At 46.9% G+C, this 14,545-nt stretch overlaps 1 protein-coding gene across 1 annotated transcript; it reads left to right on the top strand.

The window, feature by feature from the left end:
- Positions 1-50: 50 nt before the first annotated feature.
- GGA2 (golgi associated, gamma adaptin ear containing, ARF binding protein 2) lies at positions 51-14,316 on the top strand. The gene is made up of 17 exons (XM_074158586.1): positions 51-110; positions 880-964; positions 1,870-1,945; positions 2,434-2,532; positions 4,362-4,485; positions 5,677-5,780; positions 6,271-6,351; positions 7,168-7,305; positions 8,377-8,458; positions 9,386-9,505; positions 9,751-9,918; positions 10,176-10,231; positions 10,508-10,659; positions 11,468-11,637; positions 12,540-12,709; positions 13,156-13,266; positions 13,887-14,316. Exons 1-17 carry the CDS (start codon positions 77-79, stop codon positions 13,995-13,997), a joined length of 1,881 nt encoding a protein of 626 aa, XP_074014687.1. The 5' UTR covers positions 51-76; the 3' UTR covers positions 13,998-14,316.
- The last annotated feature ends 229 nt before the right edge of the window (positions 14,317-14,545 follow it).

Raw genomic sequence — 14,545 nt, forward strand, 5'->3', positions numbered from 1 at the left:
GCGTCCGGCACGCCAAGGAGCCACGGCGGGTGGATCCGCTTCCTGCTGACGGCTGGGCGGAGCAGAGCGAGAGTCCATGGCCGGCACCGGGGAGCTGGAGCGGTGGCTCAGTAAGTGGGGCTGGGGGCTGGGGGTCGGGGGTGGCTTCGCCGCTGGCTCCGGTGCCGCTGGGCGGCACCGGAGCCAGCGGCGAAGCCACCCCCGACTCCCAGCCCCAACTGGGTGGGCACGAGCAGCTTCATCTCTGAGGACAAGGGTCCATCTCCTCCATGGAGTCCCTTCAGGGTGATGTTCGTGGGGTGCTGTCTTAACCTTCTGCATCTCTCCTGCTTCCCATCTCTCCCGTTCATCCTCAGCCCCAGTCCGGCCACTGCTGTTTGTGTGCTGGACCGGGGAGTAAACAGAGCCGAAAAAGATGGTTTTGCTCGATTCAGCCACGCAGGCAGAGCTTTGGGATGGGCACTCCTGCAGCCCTGTTGCAAAAGGTTAAACCCTGCCCATGTTCCAGCACAGTGAGGGTTTCAGTCTGGTCCTGGGAGAGCTGCCCGTAAATGCTTTTTAGCAGTTTCTCATGCTCTGTGCTAACAGCAACATCGTGCTGTTGCTGCTTTCAACGCCTCAGTTTATGCCTGATTTTGACTCTTTAAGAGTGTGTACTCAGGACTGTATTTTTAGGCAGATTTTAGTAACAGCTGTTTCCTGCTCCTCCTGCGTCTTCCATTTCTGCCTCTTTTACAAAAAGTCCTAAAGCTGCTGGTAGCAGCGCGAGGTCTGAGCTGCTTCCTGCCTTGTGCCGCTCACTTGCACGCCTCTCCCACTGAGGCTGTTTTTTCTTTCTTTCTTTCTTTCTTTCTTTTTTTTTTTTTTCCCTTATGTAAGATAAGGCCACTGACCCAAGTATCCCCGAGGAAAACTGGGAATGCATCCAGCAGTTCTGTGACCAGGTGAACGCCGACATAGAAGGGTAAGGCAGACAGACAGCTCTTTGTGCTCACTCTGGGCTGGGTGTCTGGCTCTGAGCTCCTCTCGTGGCTGTGGGGGGGAATGGGACCTGTAAGCCACGGTGTGGGGAGCCTGGAGAGACAGCAAGGAGTGCTCGCTGGGCTCTGCTTCTCCCGAGAATGCAAATAAGTTGCAAAGATACTTTATGCCATTGTGGTGGAGGCTGATGTCTAGGAATGGGCTCTGACATCCATTGCTGCCACCCACAAGGCAGCAGGTCCTGCCTGCTGTGTCCTTACCTCTTGGGAGATTGGCCAAGGACACCCACTGTGGGGGTTCTGCAGGGAAGCCCTGAGTGAGCTCAGCCTTGACTTTTCCTTTCAGGGAGGTGGGAGATCTCTGCTGGGACTCCGCCACCTTCCAGCTGACAGTCTTGCCTCTGTGGGAAGGAGCAGGAACTAATTAAGCCAATGATCTGTCAAAGCTTAGTGATCATCTCTTTCTTTAGAGCAGACCCCTGTGCATTCAGAGCCTGTAGCCTGGCAGTGTCTCCCCCAGCAGCGTGCGTGCACAGGACCAGTCAGCAAGCTGTCTCGGGCCACGCATCAGAGCTCCTGTGACTGCAGAGAGCCAGTTGTCCTGGAATTTGCCCCCAGGGAGAGCCCCCAGCCTCTCCCAGCTGGCTCCCCCCCAGAGGGCAGCCTTTGGACATGGCTGGAGATCAGCACTGGGGTGGCACAAGCTGCTTCAATTCATCTCTCGCCCCTTGTGCATGTGCCCCAGGCCAGCGCTCTGGCCAGAGGAAGGGTCTCTCTGATGTAGCGGATTGTGATTCTGGCAGTTGCTCTTCTCTGCAGGGCAAAATCAACAGGTTGTTTTTTTCTTGGGAACTTGTGCATTATCTGACTTGCTTCTGCTACTCCCCAGCCCATCGCTTGCACCAAGACTGCTGGCACATAAAATACAGTCACCTCAGGAGAAGGAAGCTCTCCATGCTCTCACAGTAAGTGCTTTCATCCGCATGCAAAGAGAGGCAGCAGTAACTTGGAGATAGAGTTTTGGGGGTAGAGAGTATAGCTGTCTATTCTTTTTCTCTTAGATGTCTCTCCCTTTTAACTTTCCATTGCACAAGGAATACAGAAACCAGGGTATAACAGAGGGAGTAACTGCTGTTGTTCCTTTGCACGTCGCTCTGCTGAGGAGTTTCAGTGGTCTGAAGCTCTTGCTGTTTGACCCGTGGTCCCACCACAGGGTCAGTGGCCCAAAAGTTATTAGTGATGAGTACAACAGAGCTGACGGTCTTAAACATGCTGCTAAGGAAGGCTGGATGAAGGAAAATTGCATGTTCTTGCTGTAAAACTTTCTCAGTATTGTATTTGTGAATGCAGTGTCAGAAAATTCTTAGATTTAGTATTGTAATGGCAAAGGTTTTAAAAATTCCCCAAGACTTGTGTGTACAGTTTCTGTTTTGTACTGTTTTGTTTTCTGCAGGTGCTAGAGACCTGTGTGAATAACTGCGGTGAAAGATTTCACCATGAAATAGCGAAATTCAGGTTTCTGAACGAGCTGATCAAAGTGCTTTCTCCAAAGGTAGGTGGTTGTGGTTACGCTGGGTATCGCAGGTGGGACACAGTGTTTACTTCATGCTGGATGTGAAAACTTAGAATTAATCTCACACAGAAGTAGAGCAGAATCCATTCCGTGCCTCCAAGCATAAGGACTGGATGTGAATCCCACTGTAAAAGACAGAAGCCAGGAGCTCTTTCTGTGAAAAGCTCTTTCCTTGTTGGTTTCTCACAACTCTGCTGGGATAGTCAAGGACTCTAGGAGAGCTTGAAATTTTTCCTGTGGCCCTTTTGCCTCTCAATGATTTACAGAAAGGAAGGGACATGACAGAGGACAGAGATGCCAGGAGCTGCCCAGAGCCTCTCCCATGTTTTCTTATGCTCTACCCTCAAACACTTGTCCGTTTGCTCTCCTTCTTGCTTTCTCCTGCCAAAGGTTAGCCTGGCTTTGGGTCCTGTTCAACGGGCAGGTTCAGCTGAAGTAGCAGCAGCAGGGGACTGGATTTCAGCAGCACTGGGGCAGCCCTTGTGCAGCAATTGCTCCACCATCGCCTGACACTCATGCATTCACGCAGCTCCTTTGGGGTCCTGCTGAGGATGTCCTGAAAGCTGGGCAGAGGGCTCCCAGCCCCCGGGGGGTGACAGCCTGAGGTAGGGGGAGGCTGGAAGGGGTCAGCTGTAGCTAACGGGGAAGCTGCAAAGGCCCTTTCTGCTGCTCCGCTTCCCTGGCTTGCAATATATTCATTCAATATATTCATTCCTGTTCCCTGCTGTGGAGCAGTTTGCTTCTGAGTGCAGTCGCTGCCTCCTGAGAAGGGAAGCAGCTGTCAGAAATGAGAAGTTTAGCTTGAGAAGTGAAGTGAGCTGCCAGTTGAGAGTGGGTCCCCTGGCGGTGCCTCTCATGATGAAAAATGGAGACCTGTTTTATCAGAGACTGCGTCATCTTCATGCTTCGCTCCTCTCTGCATCAAATAGCAGCCCTGGGACTTTCTTAAATACCCTTCTCAGCGACTCAGTTTATCGATTCCCCTTTTTAGCGGGTCCTGCACACATTTACCGCCTGCACAGGCTTCATTTTCCATTACATCACCTTGATGGCAGAGGTGCAAAAAGCTGATTTCGGAGAAATGTTAAACCAAACAAGAAAACCTCTTCTCTCAGTCCCAGGTTTGGTAAAAGTATTTCAGTGAAACAACAAAGTTTAAAGAATATATCACCACAGAGAGTTTTGTTTGCTCTTTTGACAGAACAGGTATTATTTAATGAGTATAAAATGCCTCGTGTTTTGTAGGTTTGTGTGTGGCTTTTATCATTCTTCCTGATGGTTTTATAATACATTAAAGTGAGTGCTTGTAGGCGATAATGAGAGAAATCAGAGAAAACATCCAGATGCTGAAAAAAGACAATAACTTTCATTTCTCATTTTGTTCGCTTTTCATTTTTCTGGGCCTGGCTGAGGCTAGTGGTGCTACTTGCGCTGCAGGCAGTTAAGGGAAGTATTTAAAGTCGAGCACAGAACTATTTTCCCTAAAATAAAAGAGCCTACTTTTGGTTTCAGATTCAGCTTCAGAGAAGTTTTGAAATGGTTTCATTTCGATTATCTTATGATATTTAGGAAATTCTCATATGCTTAATAGCTTTTCTTCTATTTACAGCCACAGGTCTAGGCATGATTTCCTATACCACAAGATACACAGTTGACAACACTGCGAATAAAGTGTTAGGAATCCATTTGCTACTTGGGCTCTGCACCCAAAGAACTTGGGGCTAGACCCATATGCCGTATCTGGCACTAATTCTATGGTTTTAATCTTTTTTGTCTCACTTTACTTTCTTGTTTTGCTTTCTTTTCAGTACTATGGAACCTGGTCTTCAGAAAAAGTCAAGTCAAGAGTCACAGAAGTAATATTCAGTTGGACAGTATGGTTTCCTCAGGAAGTTAAAATCCGGGATGCTTATCAGATGCTGAAGAAACAAGGTTTAGTTCTGTTATTTCAGTTTCCTTTTTAGCCTTCAAGTCACATTGTTTCAGACCACAGATATCTGTCCTCTTCACTTTGTGACTCAGCTTTTTTCGTAAAACGTTGTGTGTCAGGATAAAAGGACAAAGGCCACGCTTACAAGGCTGTTTGGGTACCTAAGGATGCATGTAACTGTTTAAAAGAGATTTACCAAACAGCCTTATTGAGTCAAAGATCAGGATAGCCTTGTGGCCTCTGCTCACACAGTGCTCACCACTGTTGTGCAGGGAAGAGGTACAGGACAAACTCAGAGAGATCTTTGCCCTGGAATCCTCTCCCAGGATTATGAGGGATGGGTTCAGAGAGATCCTGAGCTGCGTTTTTCATCTATTCCATCATATTTAATACTCCTTGCTGGTATTGTCATCCAGAAATTTGTCCAATTCCATCTCGATATCCCATGTAATAAGCTTCATAACTGAGAAAGTGCCGTAACGCTTTTTGTGGAAGTTCAGGGAAATGAGGAAATTTGTTTAGATGCTTCCAACCAGATTTGCTTTGTGCATCTTTGAGCATCAGATGGCTTTTCAAGCCTTCCCCCGAGTCCTGCTGTGGAAAGCTTTGCTGCCGTCACTGCCTTTCCTTCGTGCTTTGGGCTGGGGTGCTGGGCAGGGGCTTGGGGTGCTCGGTGCCCTCCTGCCAGGCAGCTCTCAGGGTCCACTGCCCACCCAGCGCCTGAGTGATCGGCTGCTGCTGCTGCTGTGAGTGTTGGCCAGAGAGACAGGAGGGGAGACCTCCACAGAATCATTGCTCACGTTAAGGGCTCCTTTGGCATTCCGTTGTGTGTGGTTTGTGCCCTACATTTTACAGCTGTAGTGATTGGGGTGATCCTGCGCGCTCAGAGGTCAATCCTGGTGTGCTCCTGGTGCTCTTGCTATGGGGGGATTTTAGCAATTCACCCAGAGGGAGCTCAGAACATCCAAATTTTATTTTCTACCCTGAAAATCTCATTTGGCCTGTGCTTAATTCAAGGGAGAAAGGGAATTCTGTTGTCTGGGTGTGTGCTAAGGCAAATCCTTGCTTCTCTGTCTCATTCTGTAAAGGTCTGGGGAGGAGTGAAGGAGCTAGGTGCAAAATGCAATGTTCTGTTGAGGACTAGTGTTTTAACAGCTCAGGCGTCACTGAACCAATATTGTTACCCATTCCAGGGATTGTAAAAGAAGACCCCAAAGTGCCAGAAGACAAAATTTTACCTCCCCCTTCTCCGAGACCTCAGAATTCTATTTTTGACACAGATGAAGAGAAATCCAAGGTAAACCTTAGGGTTTTCATGCCTATCCCTCCTCTGATTTGTACTGATGAGAAAACAGGCTCGGTCATAGTTTGAGGGCTTGTGCTGTTTCAGACAGAATATCTGCAGAATAATGCTAATACTTCTCACTGTATAACAGCTAGAGAATTCTTTGATGCTTTGTCAGAAATGTCTGTGTAGTAAAAAGTGAAACTTTTTTACAGAAAACCATCAGTTTCTATTAAACTTTCCTGAGGGAGGGTTTCTGCAGGTCTTACAGAAGTTCTGCAGAGCCAGAGAGTTCCTATTGCCAAACAGTGTGCGCAGGCAGCTGTGAGAGGCAGCAATATAATCTGGATTAGATTATGGGACATCAGCCCACATATTTCCAGGATTATAGAAACTATTACAACAGTGGGTGTCTCAATATCTGCTCTCATGCGATGTGTTGCCCATAGTATAGTGCCCAGAGACTGCTGCTCACCGCTGCCCAATGCTCTCCCCTCAACAGCTCTTAGCGAGGCTTTTAAAGAGCAACCACTCTGAGGACCTGCAGGCTGCCAACCGTCTGATCAAGAGCATGATTAAAGAGGTAGGCAGCTCCTTGGGTCAGAAGCCACGTTTGCAGCCAGGGAGGGTGGGAGGGGACTTGGCAATTCATTTTTTGACAGTGGGTCCTTAATACCTGATCTCCATAATGCTGCCCCAGGGGAGGGACTATTTTCAGTATTTGTTATTACAAAGTTACAGTGTGGGATTGTTTTGTTTTGTTTCCCTAAAATATGCCATTGCCAGGAAGAGGGGAATATTTATACCCATGAGCCTGCATGGTGGGACACTTCCAGGTTAGTGGGATCCTGGCAGTAGTACTACGTTAATGATAGAAAGTTTCCAAAAAGAAACTCAGTTCCCAGGTGGAAAAAAGCCGCATCTGTACAGAACTGCCTCTTTTCTGCACACAGTGTGTGTGTGCGTCTGGTGTGTCTGTTCTCATTTCCCATCTGAAAGGGCACTCCAGTTCTCTGCAGAAATCGGCGATTGGGTTTGCTTTAATGAAATCCCTGCCGTCATTTTGAGAGTGCCCTTCTGTATGGCAGAAGCCACCAACTCCCAACTCTAATTTTGAAGTCTTACTCGTCCCTGTGGTGAAATGAATTCTTATGCACCAACACCCAGTCCAGGGTGCCCTGAGAAAGGCAAGAGGTTTCCATCTTCACCCTTGACAGGGAGGTGTGATGCAGCACTGATCCTGGGCTGTTGGGGGGTGAGTCCTTGTGCCTCCTCTACCTATAATAAGATATTAATAGGAAGCAACTCCACAAGTGTGAGTCAAAGCAACCCAGCCAAGCACATGTGCTGGCTGTATTAGCCCAATCATCATCTACTTTTATTCCATTTTTCATCAAAGGAACAAGAAAAGTCAGCTAAGGTGTCCAGAAGAGTGAATACCATCAGTGAGGTTTCTGAGAATGTCAAATGTATGGATGAATTACTGGAAAACTACAAGAAACAAGAACTATCCAAATCTGACCATGAGACCCTACAGGTAAATGCTCTTTTTCCTGCATAAGAGGTTCTTTTGACTGGCCATGGCTGGGAGGGCCCAGGGCAATAGGATTCAAAGGGCAGCATGGGGCACTCGTTTTCTGCCAGGGAAAGAGTGTTACCATGGCAGAAATAGTTTCTAACATATTTGATAAATAACAGTCCCTCTCGGTGGTGTGGTGGAAGTTGGAATGGAACCATCTCCTGCTGTGCCTGTTTTGAGCTTCTGTCTGGTTTAGCAGCTCTTCTTGTGGTATCTCATGGGGAAATGGTTCTTCCTCCAGCAGTGGCATAACACACGGGAATCCCCTTGAGCCCGGGCATGGTTAGGTGGGTGTCATGAGATCTGACCAGAGAAACTCAAAGCTCTGGGCTTTTCAGCTTGTGCTACCGTTTCTGTGATTCCCCTTCTTCTGCTCAGAGTTCCCTGGTCTGCTGCTGCTCATAAATATCAGTAAATTAATTAATGTTTGACAGGGCTGTCAGAATAGCTTTATGGCCTCCAAATACCTGAAACTGCACTAGGATGCCTGCCAGGCTTTGTAGGTGAGAACTTCTCCTGTGGCTATGTGTGATGGCGGAGTTTGGAGTTAGGTCCTTTAGGAGGGCTGCTACTGTAGATGGAAGAGACTCTACTTTCAGACTGAACAAGCCTCTGTGCCTCTCTGCTTCCTAAAACACTAGGAAGAGAGGCGTAAGCAGCTTTGCGTTTTCTGAGGGTAGTTCCAACTGATGGTTCCCTCTGAATACTGTGATCGAGCAATTTACTCCTGGATACTTTCTCTTTTAAATTGAGTAATGTTACACTGATCTATCTTACGCCTGTATGCATGGAGAGGATGTGATTGCAGAGGAGACACCAGCAAACCCTCCTTGTTCCAGTGGCTGTACTTCCAGGTCACTGTGGATTTTTAAGAGAGCAGCAACACGTAGCATTGATACCCTTTGTCGGGACCTTGGCAGAAAGTGCATCTTCTAGAGGTAGTATCACTTACAGTTGGTCACAGGGACAGAGAAGCGTGAGAGTGTCTGGGATCTCCTGAGCAATGACGTGAAACATTTCCTTCTATAGACTCTGTTTCAACGCTGTGAGAAGCTCAGGCCACTGCTCTTTCGCCTCGCCAGTGAGACAGTTGATGACGATGAGGCTCTAGGTAAGTGCCAATGCTGTCCTTGGATTTCTTTGCGGTTAAGTTTGTCTACCCTTCCTTTGACAAGTGGGGCATTCCCTTCCTCTGAGAGGGGGAATGTTCAGGAACATGCTACCCTGCTGGCAAAGCCTTCCACTTTCACCTTTAAGCCATGCCCATGGGAATTGGCAGAGTCTCCTCCCTCCTCTTCTCTCCAAGGAAGCTATCAATTTTCACTTGGAGACCCAAATTAAACAATGAATCCAGTTTCTTTCAGCCAAGGTGGTTTTCAGAGTTTGGGGAGTTCTAGTGTTCACAGAACTGAAGGCTTTTGTGGTCTTTTTTCTACAGACCTGTCTATACACACAGAAGGCAGAATATTTTTTTAATTTTGTAAGTATAACACCGAGGAGGGTCATATGAGCAGAATCTTTGCATTCCACACTTGTGAAATTCAGCCCTTCCCAGAGGATTGCATTTCAGCCTTGAAGACCTGACTGAAGTGATGCCTTGCTAAATAGACATCTTAAACAGCAACCATAAGAGCTCAGCTGTGCCTCACACATTTCATTCATACCCGTGAAAGCCAGGGTTCTTCAGCTGGGGAGTGCTGGATTATAGACACAAGTACACTCGTAAAACTTGTGGAGAACAACAAAGTGCATAAGAGATGGCAGGAACTGTAAGTGCTTTAGAGATAGGATCAGATTTCAAAGTGGTCTTGATAAATGAGAGAGAGGCCTGAAATCAGCAGATGTATGTGCAAAATGCTGCACTTCAGAAAACGGAATGAAAAACTAGTCAGGATCCTAAGGCAGATTGCCCCGCTCGACTTTGCTCCAGGGGAGTCCTTAGATGTGCTCTACCCTACTTATGAGCAGTTTGGAGACCGCCGTGGAACTGACCCTCATGTTAGAACACCAATATTTTATTTCTTCTCTTGTTTTCCAGCTGAGATACTGCAGGCCAATGACAAGCTCACACAGGCGCTTGGGCAGTACAGGCAGGTTGTAGCCAGCCATGAAAATGGTGGTGGAGAAGGTTCAGCCACCAGCTCTGCTGATGCACCAGGTAAAGAGCATCCTGCAGTGTTCCACGACAGCTCTGCTCCTGCATGTCATGTATGAGTGGAGTTTGGAAGGGAAGTGCTTCTCAGAGAATAAATGTGGAGAAAATCCTGTAACACAGGAAAACTACTATTCAACCATCATTTTCTTTTACATATGGTTGATAGAAAATATTGCTGAAGTTCTTCGCCTCTGAGTCCTTTTGAGCATGCCTGTATTTCTCTTTAACTCTTTCTCCTGTTTCCAAAGCCTGCCGGCCAGCCCCAAGACGCATGAAGAGCTATACACTCATTGACTTCTCTGAACTGGAGGCGACATCTCAGTCTCCTACAGACCAATCTGAAAACACAACCACCGCCTCCCGCCACAGCAGCACAACCTCTACCTGTCTGCTTGATGAGGAGTTCAAGTCATTAGGTTTGTATGTGCAGTTCGTTACAGTGTTACCTTCGTTACTAGGACTCGTGGAGTTTAGTAAAGATGGGAGAACTTTGACTTTAATGTCAGTCCTAAGAGAAAGTAGACCCTTTCAGCCAGTGTCATAAGTTTTCAAGAATGTAGTTTCTTTAATGGTGTTAGACTGTAGTCAAACTGCTGTTAGACAACAAAGGAAGAACCTATGGAAAACCCTTGTTTTCTGTAATTGATGGGTGGCATTTTGGCATCTTTCTTAGGTCTCATCAATTCTCCTGTTGAACAGAAACCACCACCTGATTTTGCCTTAGCAGAGGTGAGTGATCCTCAAGTATGTTAGTCCATAAGGTACGAAGAACAAAAATCAGACAGGATTCTTGATCTCCTAGCTTCTTCTGGTAGCCTTTTTAAATGCCACTTTGTTCTGAAGGGAAACAAGAATCCTCCTGCTCTGCAATGCAGTTTGCAACCAGATTACTCATATTTATTTCTACTTTAATTAGTGTTATTAAAAATTAAATTGTTTTTAGTAAAACTGGTCTGATTTTTGCTGATGTTATATAGCATGAACTAGAAGTGCCGTATTTTTCAGCCTGCTGTACACAATGGATATGGTGAAATCGTAAGTGCTGTTCAAACACTGAGACCGCAGGAGAGCTGGGAAGACAGCTGTTCAGAGAAGAATGAATTTCAGGGCCTGGTTGATCAGCTCTCTCTACCATCCGGGACCAAGGCATTATCCTTGTAAGCAAACTCTGCATAATACAGTCTGACTTTGGAGATGAGTGTTGCACAGCAGTGAGGTTTAGGAAAGCCTTTCAGCTACAACTGGTTAGTGATGGCAAGCTAGCCATCCGCTCGCTCGTAAGCAGCAGTTATGCACCTATTAATTGCACTTTGTGTAGTTGCACACTAGGACCTTCCAAGAGTCAGAAACTTGGGAAGACAAATCCCGTGGCTTAGTAACAAGGTGTTCTTGAGCTAAAGGAATGAAAACCTTACAGTCAGGTCTTTTTATAATAACCTGTCACTCAAAAAACACTTTACCCAGCTTTTCTCAGGCTGTGACAAAGTAGTTTCCAGGCATTCAGTGGGAGCCTAACAGTTTGTGAAACAAATTAGCCACCCACAGGTCTTTAGAGCAGGTGACCATTACGATACACTCACCCAGTCTGCCATAATATAGGCCAAGAAATTTTACTGGAGATTCCCAGCTTCTTGCATTGTCATTGAGCTAGAACATATTTTAATCTCACTGACTAGAGCTCCAGAGATTCTGTGCATAGGGAGAGTAAACTTCCAAAGCCCTGAAAGAATTTCACGTTAGTAACAGAAATCAAAGTCCACCTTAATGAATGAAACAACAGCTTTTTCCATATAAAATAGAGACAGTTTTCAAATTTCTCAAGAACTCAAGAGAGCGTAAGCTTGTACTTTCTTTATACCTAAAAGTGATTAGGGATTTGGAACACAAAATGGACACAGCAGAAGATGGTACATACCATGTAGTCTCCCCAGTTAATACAAGTTTTCTACATGCTTTTCTTTCCAGGGATTTATCACCAATGAAATTGCCCTTCCCAGATCCTCCAAATAGCTCAATGGCAGATACTTCATTCTCCAGCCTAGGCTACGAGCTGAAGCCTGCTGCCTCTTTGCATCCAGCTTCTCATGATGCTTCTCTAGAAAACCTTTTTGTCCCTTTAATTTCAATTACACCGAGTAAGTGCAATGATTTCTGTGCCCCAGCTCTGCTTACTAGGGGCTTACTAGAGCTCTTCTGTGATTTTTGCAGAGGAGCAAGCCAAAGTAGCTTCATGCTGTGTGGGTTGGCTGGAGAAAATTAATGACTGTTCTATGAAGGACTTAATGTATCTGAGGATCTGAGCAAGTGCTAGAGATTGTACCATGGTCTTAGCACCTTTAATCAAGCTTCCAGCAGTTCTTTTCCAGAGGCTTAAAAGATATCCATGGCTGGGATTTGTATCGCTTGCTAAAGCAAAGCTGTTTTTCCACCTCTGCTTTTTGATTTAACACTGTATGGCCTGGCCCTGCAACCACTTGATGGAGTGTTACCCTGCGTGTGTGGGGGTGCGTTGTACCCCCAGTGTCTCAGAGCAGGGCACGTCCTGTTAAGAGAACTGCAGAGCCTTGGCCATCGCTACTTTTGGAAGAGGACGGGTGCAAAGACATACTGACCTTACTGTCTCCTGACTTCAGTCTCAAGTGAAGGATTTACCAGTTTTTGGAAGGGCTGGGTGGCGATAGCCAGGTGTGGATTTACCAGTCAATGGTAATAAGAGCTAAATCTTGTATGTGCTGAAGAGTTATATTTTACTTTTCCCATTGTATCTGTATGGGATTCATACCTGAAATCTCTAGTTGACTCTTAAAATCTGAGCTGCTAGTCTCTCCATCTCTAGACGTTCAGATTCCTTTATTCGCCTTTGAGGTAAAATGTGAGTCACAGGGAGGTGCTATATGCTGCTTGGTCTGTGGGTTTGTTGGAGGAGCTAAAAGTGTGTACGCATGTTTCCTTTTTGCTTATCCCATATTTGCTGTTCTGCCCTCAGAAGGGAGGGGAATCCATGCTTTGTTTCTGATTCTCCTTTTGTCTCTGGCAGGCAGTATCTGTCCACTTACTGTGTACGACAGAAATGGTTTCAAGGCTATGCTCCACTTCTCCAGAGACCCTGCTCCTGGCCAGCCAGACGTGCTGGTGATGGTTCTTTCCATGCTGAGCACATCAGCTCAACCAATTAAGGACATAGCTTTCCAGGCTGCAGTCCCAAAGGTGAGAAGCCTATGACAAGTAGCAGAGAGTGGGGACTACTCAGAGATGTCCTGAGGAGAAGGTTCACCATTTCTTGCTTAGGATTTGCCTTGCTCATTGGAAGTTGCATGGCTCCTTTTCTCTGAATGGTGAACCTGGTGTTGGGTGGTGCCTGTCACCCCAGTGCCTGATTTACAGAGTGTATCCCTAGCCTTGAGACAATAAGACAGAGCTCCAGACACACTGCTTTAGCCTCTTGGGTAAGGCACTTGTTCTGCCTGCGTATGCGCACCATGGAATTGTCTATTTAGAAAGATCTGCCTTTAGATGCAGGCAGTAGAAAGGCGTGTTTTTCATTAAATGACAAAATCTGGCTGACGTATCTTTAACCAGCTTTGTGACTTGGTAATACTCCTAGCCCTCTTCCGGCATGGATCAACAAGCGTTCCTTTTGTTTTCTCTTTCAGACCATGAAAATAAAGTTACAGCCAGCATCTGGTTCTCAGCTGCCTGCCTTCAGCCCTTTTCTCCCCCCTGCAGTGGTATCGCAGGTCCTGCTCCTTGCCAATCCGCAGAAGGTATGTGCAGTGATTGAGTCTGCTGGTGGAGCGCTCTGAACATCACTGTAGTGGGTGGGGTATTTGTATGAAAGGTGGGGATGTGCAGGAGAGAGAGCAGTTTGGGCTGTGCTGGGAAGACATTTTTCCTACTGAAACAGCTTCTCAGAGCTATAATCTGAAGGATCGAATGGGCAGTTGCTTCAGGGGCCTGCACAGTTCTGCTTCAGTCAACCTGCAGAGATGGCTCCTGGTAGACGTTGCGCAGGTGTTTGCAACTGATGGAACACAGGGCCACCCAAGGCACAAGTGATGGGTGGCAGTTCTGTTGCATTGATGAATAATGATGAGACCAATGATTGGTGTAAGGAATCCTCCGTCCCTGAGAAGGTTGGCCAGACCTGGATTGCCAAGCATGCCCCTGGGTGGCTTGCACAGGTCTCCTGGTGGCTCCTGGTCACTCCTTATATATCTTATGAAGATCCAGGTCTTGTTCTGTGTGGAGCTTCTGCATGGGTGAAGTGTTACTCTCCCTTTTCAGAGGGTTTTTCACTGCAGCAAGGCTGTGAGGGGTGGGGCTGAAGGGGGCCCAGGAATCTGCAACCATGATATTCTCCTCTCTCTGCTCCTTTCTCTCACAGGATCCCATCCGACTGAGATACAAACTAGCGTTCACGCAAGGTGTGCAGCCCTTCAGCGAGGTGGGAGAGGTGACTGGCTTCCCAGAAGCAGAGCTCTGGGGCAGCAGCTGAAGTTCAGCAGGCTTGGACATTGCCATATTGCCTTAGCGGTGGACGGAGAGGGACTGTGTGCCAGCAACGACGGCCTGGACTCCATAATGGCTCCTTTCCCTGAGATCCGCCATCTCCTTCTTCCTTTTGGTTTCTGTGCAGGTGTCTGGCAGGAGGAGTGTAAGCCGGCTGCTTCTGCCATGGCATTTTTCTGAAGCTGACCCTGCTTTACAGAAGAGACTTGCAGTCCAAGAGCCTTAATTCTTCTTCCATACAAGTCTTTCCTGCTGCTTTTCTGGGCCAATTTTCCCTCTTCCCTTTTACTTTTAATTATTGAATTAAAAAACAAACAAACAAACAAACAAAAAAAAATAAAGCAAACCTATACCAACAATCAGTCCTTGCGGCAGACTGCTTGGAGCCAGGATGTAGTCCAGGGACCTACCCACATTGTCCTCACTGCGGGAGGAACGGTGGGAGCTGGGCTACCTGGACTCCCCTGGATGTGGTTTACGGGGAAAAGTATAAAATGGGAGTGTAGAATAAATAACAGGCATCCTTGGCAACCA

This window comes from Numenius arquata, chromosome 14 (genome assembly GCF_964106895.1).
Source record: "Numenius arquata chromosome 14, bNumArq3.hap1.1, whole genome shotgun sequence".
Taxonomy (NCBI): Eukaryota; Metazoa; Chordata; class Aves; order Charadriiformes; family Scolopacidae; genus Numenius; species Numenius arquata.

Bases quoted from the DNA above. Each gene is read 5' to 3' on its own strand.
- GGA2 (XM_074158586.1), top strand. From the start codon at position 77: ATGGCCGGCACCGGGGAGCTGGAGCGGTGGCTCA. The intron at 2,533-4,361 runs GTAGGTGGTTGT...CTTTCTTTTCAG, and splicing joins TCAAAGTGCTTTCTCCAAAG to TACTATGGAACCTGGTCTTC. The intron at 6,352-7,167 runs GTAGGCAGCTCC...TTTTCATCAAAG, and splicing joins TCAAGAGCATGATTAAAGAG to GAACAAGAAAAGTCAGCTAA.